Source organism: Sceloporus occidentalis, unplaced genomic scaffold (assembly GCF_023333645.1).
Source record: "Sceloporus occidentalis isolate IW3139 unplaced genomic scaffold, rSceOcc1.0.p SCAF_3, whole genome shotgun sequence".
In the NCBI taxonomy this organism is placed as follows: domain Eukaryota; kingdom Metazoa; phylum Chordata; class Lepidosauria; order Squamata; family Phrynosomatidae; genus Sceloporus; species Sceloporus occidentalis.
The window spans coordinates 125363321-125377761 of NW_028316983.1; the positions used below are offsets into that span (position 1 = coordinate 125363321).

Genomic DNA, 14441 nt, shown 5'->3' on the forward strand with positions numbered 1-14441 from the left:
TCCAGTTCTGGGCACCACAATTCAAAAAGGATGTTGATAAACTAAAATGATGAAGGGTCTAGAAACCATGCCCTATGACGAACGGCTTAGGGAGCTGGGGATGTTTAGTCTGGAGAAGAGAAAGTTAAGAAGTGATAAGATAGCCCTGGAGGGATGTCATATTGAGGAGGGAGCAAGCTTGTTTTCTGCTGCTCCAGAGACTAGGACCCAGAACAATGGATGCAAGCTCCAGGAAGAGATTCCACCTCAACATTAGGAGGAACGTCCTGACAGTAAGGGCTGTTCGACAGTGGAACACTCTCCTTCAGAGTTTGGTGGAGTCTCCCTCCTTGGAGGTCTTTAAACAGAAGCTGGATGGCCATCTGTTCAGGATGCTTTGATTGTGATTTCCTGCATGGCAGGGGTTGGACTGGATGGCCCTTGTGGTTTCTTCCAACTCTATTATTCTAGGATTAGAGTTAAAAAAAAAGAAACCCAATAAAGTATGAGGTATCAAGAGAAAACCTGCATGATAGATGGATAGACTCAATCAAGGAAACCACAGCCTTGAGTTTACAGGACCTGAGCAGAGATGTTGATAATAATTATAATAATAGTAGGATTTATTTATATACCACCCAATCACTGGGAATCCGGATGGTTTACAACCGAGGGGATAATAGACGGTTCCCTGCCCTCAGGCTTATAATCTAAAAAGACACGACACAAATGGAGAAAGGGAATGGCGGGGGGGAGGGGATCAGGTCCACCATTCTTCTCTCCCTCTGAGGCCTGGACCAAGGCAGATGGACCAGAGGGAGGGCTCTTCTTTTTCAGGCTAGCCCTGATGGAGCTGGGCTGGCCTGGTCAACTCCATCACAGACCGAAAGATTACCGTTATGGAGGGAGGAGTCTCTTCTTCCAGGCTAGCCCTGATGGAGCTGGGCCTGCCTGGTCAACTCTCTCACAGGCCGGAGGATGGCAGTTATGGAGGGAGGAGTCTCTTCATCCAGGCTAGGAACTGGGCCAGCCTATTCACTCCCTCCCAGGCCAAAGGATGACAGTTATGGAGGGAGGAGTCTCTTCCTTCAGGCTAGCCCTGATGGAGCTGGGCTGGCCTGGTCAACTCCTTCACAGGCTGGAAGATGACAGTTATGGAGGGAGGAGCCTCTTCTTCCAGGCTAGCCCTGATGGAGCTGGGCTGCCTGGTCAACTCCCTCATAGGCCGGAAGATAACAGTTATGGAGGGAGGAGCCTCTTCTTCCAGGCTAGCCCTGATGGAGCTGGGCTGCCTGGTCAACTCCCTCATAGGCCGGAAGATAACAGTTATGGAGGGAGGAGCCTCTTCTTCAAGGCTAGCCCTGACTGGGGCTTTTGGAGATGTCTCATTCATAGGGATGTCATAAGTTATCGCCAATTTGATGGTAGTTAACAACCACATATAGAAGTCCCCATATCACTTCTTTACATATTCTGAACTACAGCCCCCTCACTGGATCAAAGACTGATGGAGGGTACCAAGGCCCAGAAGTCCAGAAGAGGACTAGGGCATTATGATGTTCCTTTTTTTGGTAGTATGTTAATAGTCAATAGGGTTGCCGAAGTGAAAACTAGAGAGGGTTGCTATAGCTTTAATTGTTGTGTAGCTGAAGGAATTTTAGTGTGTGTTACTTGTTAACTGGTTGCATGACAAGCAACACCTGTTCAGATTTTTTCTTTAAAAGGTACAAAAGCGATCTTGTTTTCACTCTGGCAATCCCATTTGTCCATTGCCATCAGGCCTATCCTTAAGAAGCAGAGCCCTCCCTCCAGTCCATCTGCCTTGGTCCAGGCCTCAGAGGGAGAGAAGAAATGCTGGACTTGATCCCCTTCCCCCCCACCATTCCCTTCTCCTTTTGTTTCATGTCTTTTTAGATTGTAAGCCTGAGGGCGGAAACCATCTAATTAAAAATAATAATTGTAAGCCGCTCTGATAGCCTTTAGGGCTGAACAGCAGGGTATAAATACCATAATAAATAAATAAATAAATAAATAAATAAATAAATAAAATGTAGAATATTTTGAAATCCCATGTAAAGATTTTTCACCAGTCTGCCATGAGCACAGAACTGCCTTCCAGAAAGCAAGGAAAGTAGTTGCTCACACAGCTGAGTGTGGTAGCAAGGGAGGAAAGTCCTCCCGTCTCATGCTTGAATCCAGCTCAAAACTACCCCAGATGATGGAGATTCTGTCCCCTTTCCCCCCCACCTGTCACACCAAAAGGTCACCTCACTTTCTCTTCTCACCAGTCTACCAGCTCACCTGATTTCCTTGCTGCGGGGAATGCTGCAGATATGACCACTAGAAGGGAGGCTCAGCAGAAGGTCTCTGGAGTTTCTTCCTGATCCACAGGAAGTCAAAGAAGGGGTGGAAGGGGAGCAGAAGATCCTTTCTCTTCTCTTCATGCACATTCATTTCAAGACATGAATGCCAGGTATGCTTTGATTGAGAGTTCCTGCATGGCAAGGGGTTGGACTGGATGGCCCGTGTGGTCTCTTCCAACTCTATGATTCTATTACTTCCTAACCAACCAGCTGATCCACAGGCACTCTCCACTCTCCAGTGACTCCACTCATCATAGGGCATCTGCTGATGAACAGCTGGGGACCACCAAGGAAAAACATTCTCACTCAGATCTGATCCTGCTCCCAGCAGCCCTAACTGCATCACTTATTCTATTTACACCAGACTGAGAATGTTTCTCCCTTTTGTAGAAAACACAAACAAAGAAGGCGCTAAGCAGTTTCTCTCTGTAATTCATTTGCAGTTCTTCTTTTTCTCCATGCAGTGGCCCTACCACTCTTGCTCCACAGATAGCTGAGAAAAAATATTTTTATTATTTTTAATCTGTCTTTTAACTCTGAAGTCGTTCTGACCTTCGTTCTATAAATAAGGCCAGACGTCTTTGCATATTCTTCCTTGATGATCTGCACCTTCGTCCATTTTTATACCTTTTTAAACTTCTGTTCATATGAAAGTTTCTTATGGCACCATATTGATTTCATTAAACATCTCCCATTTCTCCCATTTCACCTTCATTCTCTGAAGAGGCCAGCCACAGATGCTGGCAAAATGTCAGAAAGAAACTCTGCTAGAACATGGCCACATAGCCCGAAAAACCCACAAAAAAACTCCCATTACCTTTATTATTGGAATTGTTTGGGATTGTGCTTTTAATACCTTACTATCCATTGTGAACCCCTTTCTCTTTTAATATTTCTCACCATGTATTATCAACCAACATTCCCTTATGTTTATTGAAATCAGCTTTCTTAAACTGCACAGTGTGCATCCGGAGATACTCAGCTTTCCATTTCCTTTGTGTAATAAACCTCAAGACTATTCCCATTTCTCCCACATCCTAAGATCCCAATTTCTTGCACATCATGGAACAGGTTCATGACAGCCAATCTATTTTTCACTTCATCTACCTTTTGGGAAATTAAATTGTTAGTAAGGAAAGCAAGAAATTAGTTTAACTTTATATGCTTGCAGACTTTATACTTTTCTGTTGGCAGGCTTCATTTTCTCTGTGTTAGTTACTATGTCCTCAAATTTAATCCATTTATGTAGAAAAACATAAAGGTTATGTCACAGTGAGACTCACCCACGCAACTATTTTTCTCAGATGGCAGCCCAATGGGTCTTTTTGATCCCACAGCTGCCACCAATTAGTGGTATCTACCCCAGTTTGTCACCTAATTTGTGACCCAACACTAAAACTTAGTTCTCACCTCGAGTGTCTCCCATACTATAACTCTCTTCAGATGCCAGACCTCTGGGTTATCAAAATCCCAACAGCTTGACACCAATTGTTCATTGATAAGTACACACCCATTTTCTGATGTGTCCCAAAACTAAAGGACTTTTCTCTCTATTGGTAGCATTTTGAATATGTTTTTCTAGGCACTTCAGATAACTACTTGTTGAACAAACAAAAGGATGTTATTTACAAATCAGGTTGAATAAAGTATCTTTCTCAGTGGATGGCACTCAAGATGGATAAGATGTATAAATACTTTATTAAACTGTGTAAATATTAAAGTATTTATACATTGTATCCATCTTGAATGTTTCCTTTGCTTATCTTTGTAACTGTTTCTTTATAGCCTTATAAATGTTCATTTACCATAGTTCTCACAGAGTCTTTACCTTCTGTAACTTTCAACTCTTCTGGTTATCGGTGATTCCATTAGTCACCAAGCACTACATCTCCCGTAGGATATTACCACAACAATTAAGAAGTTCCTTCATCCCTATCTCAGCCACCTAAAAAAACCCTTTCCAACTGCCCCCTGCCACAGCAGCCTATCTTAGCATCAGTGGCTCTAAATCCATCAGGTTTAGACAATCAACATCTCTCTAAGGCCCTCTTCCGATGGGCCTTTGCAGTGCCCCTGTCACATGCTAGGGGTTGGCTGAGGGTGCACTGCCCATACTGGCCTCACCCCTAGCATGTGACGGAGGCATCAAAATGGCAGCGCCCTGGACACATGGGAGCCGCCATTTTGACGGGACAGATGCTTAGCAAACGCGCCGCAAGAAGAACCCACTTTTTAAGGGTTCTTTTTGCTGTGCGAGGGAGCCGCGCAGTTTGTCCGCTGTGCAGAGAAACAAGGCACGGTCTGTATCCCACCTAACTTGGGTACATAAATCCTCTTCTTTTTAAAAAATGTTTTATTAAACAATTTAAATTAAAAACATACATCCTTATAGATTCATCTCATACAGTCGGTATTTGGTATATGCGGGGGATCTGTTCCGGACCCCCCCCGCGTATACCAAAATCCGTGTATGCTCAAGTCCCATTGTTCCCAATAGTGGTGCGCGGGCACATGCGCAGCTATTGGCGACAAAAGTCCCTCTCCTCCCCTCCCCCTCCTCCCCAACTCTTTCTTTCTTTCTTTCCCTCCCTCCCTCCCTCCCTCCCTACTTACCTTTTCCTTGCCAGCGCCGTGGAACCTCCTCTTCGCTGCTGCCACCTCCGCCTGCGCCTCCTCGCTGCCACAGCCGGGGGAAAGGCCAGGTGGGGGTTTTGGAGGCAAGAAGCCTCCAGCCTGCCACCTGGACCTTTCAGTGGAGGTGGTGATGGTGAAGGGGAGGCCGAGGAGCAGCACCAGAGGTCCCCTCGGCCTCCTCTCTGTCACCGCCACCGCCACACAGGGGCCGAGTGATGGACTGGAGGCCAAGAGGCTTCCAACACCCCCACCCGGCCCTTCTGCGGTGGCGGTGAGGAGGCCGAGGAGGCTTCTGGTGCTGCTGCTCCGCTGCCTCAGCCTCCTCGCCATCACAGCCAGGGGAAAGGCCGGGTGCTGCTCCTGGAGGCCAAGAGCGCCTCTGGCGCTGCTCCTCGACCTCTTCTCCACCGCCACCGCCACCACCTCTGCGGAAAGGCCGGGTGGCAGCACGGAGGCCTCTGGCCTGCCACCCGGCCCCTGTGTGGAGGTGCCGGCGGCGGAGAGGAGGCCAAGGAGGACTCTGGCACTGGTCCTCGGCCTCCTCTCCACTGCCGCTGCCACCTGCGCACAAGGACCGGGTGGCAGGCTGGAGGCTTCTTGGCCTCCAAAACCCCCACCTGGCCTTTCCCCCGGCTGTGGCGGCAAGGAGGCACAGGCGGCAGCGAAGGCAGTGAAGAGGAGGTCCCGTGGCACCGGTGAGGAAAAGCTAAGTAGGGAGGGAGGCAGGGAGGGAAAGAGTTGGGGAGGAGGGGAGGAGAGGGACTTTTGTCCCCAATAGCGGCATGCATGCACGTGCACTGCCATCGGGGACAACTTCTGGGTTTGCCATGCGCGTATGCTCAAATCCACGCATGGCAAATGCGCGTATGAGGGCCACCTGTACATTAATCATTCCATTACTATAACTTTAACATCATGTTACAACTCCCTGGTAATATGTACATAAAGAGGAGTGTTCCTTTGTAGGTTACTTAATTGGTGATTTCACTCTTAGAATCTTTCTCATTCCTACTTCATTTCTTCTTCTTTTCCCCTTTCTTCCTTAAATCTCTTCCCTAGTCTTACTGCAATCTCTCCCTCCACTAGTCCTCTTCTTTCCATTCCTCACATTCTTTCTACCATCCTACATTCTCTTGGGAAAAGGAAAGGTTCTATTGGAAAAAGGAAAGGTTGGTTATCTGTGTTCATTTTGCTGGGGTGAGTTCGCAAATTTTTAAAATTGTGACCCATTTCTGTGGGTCACTGGGAGGAGGAGCTAGAAGCTAATTCTATATAGCTCCTATTCTTACACAATACCTATCAAATAAATTTCAATACCTATCAAATAAATGTCCTCTGCTCCATTATCCTCAGGTTGAGCACCCTTTGGCTTTTCTGAGAAGACTGAAGCAATGAAGGTGTTGAGTAGTTCTGCCTTTTTAATGTCCCCTGTTAGCATTTTGCCATCTTCTCCATGCAGTAGCCCTACCGTTTCCTTCTTCTTCCTTTTGCTGCAGACATATCCAAAAAGCCCTTTTTTGTTGTTCTTAACCTCTCTAGCAAGCCCGAGTTTTTGCGCTTTAGCTTTTCTGACTATGATAAATACTGTTATAATTCCAGGTAGAAAGAGAAGGAAGCTTTGTTTGGAAGGAGTGAATGAAGAAGAAGAGTGTTGAAGAAAGAGTTAAGATGTACAGGTTAAAGGGTATAGGGAAGTCACAGAAGGTATGTGAATGTATGATGCAGGATCACAGAATCATAGAGCTGGAAGAGACCACAAGGGCCATACAGTCCAACGCCCTGCTATGCAGGAAATCACAATCAAAGCATCCTGAACAGATGGCCATTCAGCTTCTGTTCAAAGATCTCCAAGGAAGGAGACTCCACCAAACTCTGAAGGAGTGTGTTCCACTGTTGAACAGCCCTTACTGTCAGGACGTTCCTCCTAATGTTGAGGCAGAATCGCTTTTCCTGGAGCTTCCATTGCTCCAGGTCCTGTTCTCTGGAGCAGCAGAAAACAAGCTTGCTCCCTCCTCAATATGACATCCCTTCAAATATTTAAACATGGCTATCATATCACCTCTTAACCTTCTCCTCTCCAGACTAAACATCCCTAGCTCCTTAAGCCATTCCTCAGAAGGCATGGTTTCCAGACCCTTCATTTTAATTGCCTTCCTTTGGACATGCTCCATTTTCTCAACATCCTTTTTGAATTGTGGTGCCCAGAACTGGACACAATATTCCAGGTGGGCCTGACCAAAACAGAATACAGTGGCACTATTACTTCCCTTGATCTAGATACTATACTTCTATTGATGCAACCTAAAATTGCATTGGCCTTTTTAGTACAGTATCTTACATTTCTCTGTGTTGAATATCATTTTGTTAGCTTTGGCCCAGCTGTCTAATCTATTAATGTCATTTTGAATTTTGATCCTGTCCTCTGGGGTGTTAGCTACTCCTCCTAATTAGGTGTCATCTGCAAATTTGATAAGTATGTCCCCAATTCTGTCATCCAAGTCATTGATAAAGATGTTGAATGGCACTGGTGCCAGGACAGAACCCTGTGGCATCCCACTGGTCACTTCTCTCCAGGATGAAAAAGAACCATTGTTGAGCACCCTTTGGCAATGCACATGGAAGACATGGGGAAATGAATGATATGTGGAAGAAAGAACCATATGAATGTGTCAAAGGGTGGAAGAAGGGGAGGAGTCAGGTTGGGGTCCCGCACGAGAAGACGATGGACGAGAAGACCCTGAAGAAGCTGTGAGGGCCGGAAAGATGGCAGTTTCAGGGGAAACAGATGTGGAAGAGGTGGGGCCAGGGGAGGAGCGGGGGCTAGAGGGCAAAAAAGAGGAAGAGGGGGCGGAACTCGGGGAGGGAGAGCAGAGGAAGCCAGGAGGAAGCGAGGGGGCAACAGGCTATGAGGAGGAGATAACAGCCCGGATCTGAGAAGTGTGGGCAGCAGAAATAGGACGCTGCCACCTACGAAGCCGACAGGATGGAAGCGGGTGCAGCCATGATCAGGACGCTCCCTCGGAAAGCTTCTTTGCCGGTAAAGTGCACCTGTCTACATTGGAGGGAGTTCAGTGGCCCTACAACGCCAGGTCTGTACTTGGTCCAGGACCCTGATTATTTTGGGACGTTAGGGGAAGGTGTTGGCCCACCAACCAACGGCCAGGGGCTAGAGGTGTGGAAGATAGTGCACCCAACGACGGAGGCGCCAACCCCAAAGCCTAGACCCGGGCTCTAGCCAAGAGGAGCGGTGAAGTAGCCAGCCTCTCTCCCTTGTTAAAGTAACAGTTAAAGTTGTGTTAATAAAGTTGAGTTGAGCAGCACTCAGCGTCTGCAACTTCTTCTATCTTGGAAGTACATCCTAACCCCTCACCCACCGGAGCAGCTAATGGGACAGAAGGTGAACCTCAAATTTTGATAGGTGAGGTGGAAGACACAATAAAAGAAATTGAGAAAAAATAAATAACCAAGAATAGATGATATTCCAATGGAATTGCAACAGTTTACATGGACAGAATCAACTCTGGTGCTGGTTGATATATGGCAACAAATATGGAAAACAAAATGATGGCCAACAAACTGAAAACTTCCCCATCCACAAAAAAGGAAACACGAAAGACTGCACCAACTATAGGACCATAGCATCAATTTCCAATGCAAACGAAATGGTGCTCAAAATTCTCCAGAGCAGACTCCAACTATAGTTGGAGAGAGAAATCACAGAGAAGCAAGGGGGGTTCAGGACAGGAAGAGGCACTAGGGACCACACTGCAAACATACAACGGTTAATAGAATTTACAAAGGAATTCCAGGGGGCATGTGTTTATAGAGTATAGGAAGGCACTTGACTGCATAGAACATGAAAAGCTATGGATACCTCTCAAGGTCATCACTGATAGTCCTTGTAACGGAGAAGCACTCCCAGCTGTCCAATCAGAAGGCAGCTGAGGGCCAGCCAATCGCCTGTGGGCTGGAACGTTTGAAAATTCCGAACGGTCAGTTGGGGAGTCAGTTGGGACTCAGGCAGGAGAAGGTTCACTTGGGGGTTGGCATGTTGAGGAGTTAGGACCTGGAACTCAGAGAAGAAGGGTTTTCAGGGGTTAGAGAAAGATGGTTAGGGGTAGAGTCTGAAGGGAAAAGGGCTCCCTACCATTATACTGCCAGGGCTCTAGAAAAGAGAGTGCCTGGAGTAGAATATCCTGCGGGATAGTGTTAGTTAGGAGAACTGCTAGGTCCAGAGAGGGACTGGATTAGATTGATGAGTCTAGGGAAGAGAGGCTCAGAATAGCCAAACTCTAACAGGGGGTTGTGGTTATATTGGATCATAAGAGATGTTGTTAGCCTAGGGGCGGAAATAGGAAAAGGAATTGTCAAAAAGGGATGCGAAAGTCCCAATACAGTGAAAAGAAAACTGGGGAAAAGACTAGTCCCGAGAAGGGCTATAGTCTTGAAGTCTCTGAGGGTACAGTGTGTTAAACGAGGAAATCTGAGCTTTTAGACCAAGAGAAGGCCGAAAGATTAGAAAAAGGGTTGCATCTAAGAGTTTCTGTAAACCTCTGCAACTGATTTATTAAGAGACAAGTTCACAACAGCTTATTATTGACAATCTTTTGTTCTGTTCTGTTTCTAAAATAAACTTATTTTATTGATTTTCAATCAATCTGCTTGGCCTAAGTGATGAGTTTTAAACACGCTACCATCTACATATTTGAGGCTAGAGATTTGTGCTTTTGTTACATCATCATATAGAAGGAAGATTGTTACAGTCCTGATGAGAAATTCTGTACTTAGGACAAGAGGTTGCTGTTAGAACAGAATATAGAGAAACAGAATGGTTCCAAATCAGCAAAGGGGTCAGAAGGTCTTGGAGATGTCTCATCCGCAGAGTCAGGGTCACCCCAGATGAAGTTAATATATTATAAAAGTATTTGTTGTAGAATTTTGAGCATCACTTTCTTGCATGGGAAATTAATGCAATGGACTTGGGGTCTCTGCAATCCTTTTTTATTGATTTAATAAGGTCTACCAATAGGATTTAGATCTTAGTTGCATTTGCCAACCTTCTGATTAGAACTGTCTTGATTTTAGTTTTTCACCATCACTAAATAACAGTAAATAGCTCTAATAAATCTAAGATGGTTGAGGGGGATTCTTTGCCTCACGCAACCCCTAAGGCAGCAATGGGCAAAATGTACCCTGCTGCTTTCATATAAACCTAGACCCCATTTTGGTGGCCCCTGAAGCTCCTCACCATTCTGCAAAAAAACACCACCCACCTAGAAAATTTACCCCCAAAATTGGTATGAATTTTATCACTTTGAAAGTCCCCAAAACACTATCAGCCCCAAACAACAACCAGTCCCACACAGAAAAACACACACATATACACCCTGAACTCAAGTACCTCTGTTCTCATTGGAATCCTCAAAATGACAACATGAGGTGGTACAATGTTCCTCCCAGTTGCCATTTTGGGAAGGAGATGGATAGAAATAGGGATATTTGGAAACACTGTTGGGGTGCAGCCTATCAGAGGTAGGAAAATTGATCCCTGTCCACAATGTTATTGTCCATCCTATGGGGTATTTGAAGTGCTTTGGCTAAATATATTGGTCCCTGGGGGCAACAAAAACTTTGCTGGGGAGCAGCCCATACCCCACCACTGCTCTAGCCCTTGTATGAATATGCAAAATGTGTAGTCACCATTCCTTCTAATCACTTTGCAAGAAACAAGCCTGTTTCTGAGGTTCTGAGCCAATTAGTGAGGTTCCATACCTATGTTTGACATTTGCTTTTTCTCAATACCTATTTCAAGTTCTGTGTGTCAATGTTACAACCCTTGAAGAAGCGTCTGCATGATAAAATGTTATTGTTGGTGTCATTATCATTACTACCACTATACAAGAATGAACACAGATACATTATATGGTTCTTGTCTTGTCTTTAATTCCTACAACAGCCCTATGTGGTAGCTTAGTTGACAGTGATTGCACAATAAGTTTCATGACAAAGCGAGGATTTAAACTTGGATCTCTCAGGATCAAAGTCAACACTTCAAACATTTCTGATAAAACCAATGTAGTTACTATGAAAATGATACCAAGGCTGAAATATTATGATAGGAAAAAAAAATCAGAAACACTTACATTTACCATTACATTTTGGCAAGGAGGGTGATGCTGAAATTCAGTAGTAATTTACAAATAGATTGCAAAAAAGATAGATTATAAAACCTGTCTTGAAGATGCTATGTGCCTTGATAAATCCAAACATTTTTTAATAGATAGAAAAAGGAATGAAAATGTATTATTGTTCAAGATCCTCAAGATTATCACTCTTTTACTTACCAGTAAACTATTAAATTATTGCATCTTTCGGTTGTTTTGTATATTTACTGGTGAGTATTGGTAAATTCTGACATTCATTAATATGAATTTTATGACAAAGTTCATCATTTGTTAAAAGTGACTGTTAAGATCTACCAAATGTACCAAAGCCAAATGTAAATTGTTATATTTTCTATATTTTCCTTACTTAAAGCATTTTTCCTTACTTAAAATACTGATTTGTCTAATAATAGCTGATATGAAAAGAAAATCTGCAGTATTCTCCTTTTTCAAAAATAAAAGTGATAAAGTAACGTGTGACGTGTTGTTGGGTAGCCTAGTGATGATAAGAGGAAGCAGTATGGTTATTTCCCCCGCAGCTTTTATTCCCAAGACTGATCTCAAATATCAACTGTTAACATCACAATTTCCTCAAAGGTACATTTACACCCCATGGGTCTCCAGAATCTTCTTTTCTTTTCTATATGCATGATGTTCTACAGCAAAATATTGGGACTATTTCTGGTTTATTTAGTAGTATGCCTGCTGGTGCCAATGCTATGACTGCAAAGACAGACAGATGATAAGTCAGCTATGCTTCTTGATCAGAAGAATACCAGACACATCAAAGCATCAAACATACAAAGCTCATGGGCTCCTGCATAGAAAAGCCTAGAAAATGTATGAAACTACTGTATCTTCAAACACAGTACTGTAGAGTTCTTGGGAACACTTACCTGAAGGTAGCACAAACCAATGAGGACTATGCAGATTAGCAAGACTATCCACTGCAGGATCGTGGACCCAAGTTTCAGTGAGAGCCGGCTGGTTTCCCCCCTGTTCTCACCCTCTGCAGATTTTCCTTCTATCCTTCTGGGTTCCATCTCCAGTTGTTCCTCCATGCAACTACCTTCCAGTGAAAATGCACAAAATCAAAGGAGCTATGTTGCCAAAGAGCTATGAAGTATCAGGGAGCGCTATCAAGTACCACCAGGAGATCCTTTTAAACTTTATAAACAGACAGAGGTGGGGACTTCTTTGTGACTAATCTGAAATTTCCCTTTATTCTCTTTTTCTTCCATCCCTCCCTCCCTCTGGGTGATGGTGGCAGGTCATATTTAAGATACTTCAATTCATTTTATCTAAACTGATCCCCAAAGATACTATCATAATGTACATAAATGTTCTCAAACCAGGCTACTTTGATGAAAAATTCCCCTTGAAAAATAAGCAGATTGCAGAAATGTAACTAACCTCTGTTATTACTGTCATGGAGGCTTCATCTCATAGACTAGATTACAAAAAGGGGGACAAAGAAAATTAGATCACACTAGGAATTCCAGTGTGGTTGCAGTCCTACTCCCACTTTCCAGACTGAAAACGAAACAGATCTTGACTTGGAAATAAGCAAATTACACTTTAATTTCCATGTATAGATGCATGGTGCCATTGAATATGTATGCATACCCTTGGAAGGATAAGAGCCACCATGTGTGTTTTGGTCCCTCTTGGATTACAAAAGCAGTCGTTGGTGCTTATTGCATGGGGCGGCATGGGTAAAGGGAATGAATCCCTGCTTGCAATAAGGCTGGCTTACCATGTGCCTAAAAGAGATGGTGGTAAAACCATTGCTGGAAAAGGCCTCCCTGAATCTCATACATTAGATAACTACCATCAAATCTCCAGTGCTCCATTCTTGTGCATGGGGCTGGAACAACTCAACGTAGGAGGTCCTTGAAGGAATGGATTATAGAATCATAGAATCAGAGTTGGAAGAGACCACAAGGGCCATCCAGTCCAACCCCATTCTGCCATGCAGGAAATCCAAATCAAAGCATCCCTGACAGATGGCCATCCAGCCTCCGTTTGAAGACCTCCAAGGAGGGAGACTCCACTACACTCTGAGGAAGGAGTGTGTTCCACTGTCAAACAGCCCTTACTGTCAGGAAGTTCCTCCTAATGTTGAGGCGAAATCTCTTTTCCTGCAGCTTGCATCCATTGCTCCGAGTCCTGGAGCATCAGAAAACAAGCTTGCTCCCTCCTCAATATGACATCCCTTCAAATATTTAAACAGAGCTATCATATCACCTCTTAACCTTCTTTTCTCCAGGCTAAACATACCCAGCTCCTTAAGTCGTTCCTCATAAGGCATGGCTTCCAGACCCTTCACCGTTTTAGTCGCCCTCCTTTGGACACGCTCCAGTTTCTCCACATCCTTTTTAAATTGTGGTGCCCAAAACTGGACACAATATCCCAGGTGGAGCCTGACCAGAGCAGAATATAGTGGCACTATTACTTCCCTTGATCTAGACACTATACTTCTATTGATGCAGCCTAAAATCGCATTGGCCTTGTTAGCTGCCGCATCACACTGTTGACTCATGTTCAACTTGTGGTCTACTTGGACTCCTAGATCCCTTTCACAAGTAGTCTAGTTCAGCCAGGTGTCCCCCATCCTATATCTGTGCATTTCATTTTTCCACCCTAAGTGCAATACCTTACATTTCTCCCTGTTGAAGTTCATTTTGTTAGCTGTGGCCCAGCTTTCTAGTCTATTCAGGTCATTGCAGGCTGGGTTACAGTGTAGAGATGGCTTTGGTCACCCTGGTATAATGGGAACTGTGTGGACCTCTCGGTAGCTTTCAGTACTATCAGTCATGATATTCTTCTGGACCACATCCCTGGAATCGGACTGAGACACACTCATTGCTGATGATTTGGTTCTTCCCAGGGAAGCGAGTTCAAGAGGTGGTTCTGGAGGACTCATGTTTGAAGTTGCAGCTATTGGCCTAAGCCTTCTCTGTCAGAAAGAGCTCTGGAGCCACAACAAACTACAGTTCCCAGGATTCCCTAGCACTGAGCCAGGGCAGTAAAAGCGGTTTCAAACTGGATTATTTCTGCAGTGTGCCTTGGACCTGAGTTATTAAAAATGCTCAAGGTCCATACTGCAGAAACAATCCAGTTTGAGACTGCTTTAACTGCCCTGGCTGAGTGCTAGGGAATCCTGGGAATTGTAGTTTTGTGAGAAAGAGCTCTGGTGCCACAATGAACTACAATTCCCATGCATCCGAGGAAGTACGCTTAAGTCATGCTGCCAACTCCTTTCTGTGAGTGAGTCTCAAAGGTGCTACAAGAGCTCTCT

General features: G+C 44.6%; 1 protein-coding gene across 1 annotated transcript in view; it reads right to left on the reverse strand.

The window, feature by feature from the left end:
* The window catches only part of LOC149316711 (uncharacterized), a 32501-nt gene extending 18953 nt beyond the window's left edge, over positions 1 to 13548 (reverse strand). The window contains exons 1-2 of the mRNA XM_089518751.1: positions 13421 to 13548; positions 12037 to 12209 (exon numbers count right to left, since the gene is read on the reverse strand). Coding sequence (XP_089374877.1) covers positions 12037 to 12209; positions 13421 to 13451 — 204 coding nt within the window. The 5' untranslated portion in view covers positions 13452 to 13548. The remainder of the gene's footprint in view (positions 1 to 12036; positions 12210 to 13420) is intronic.
* Positions 13549 to 14441: the final 893 nt, after the last annotated feature.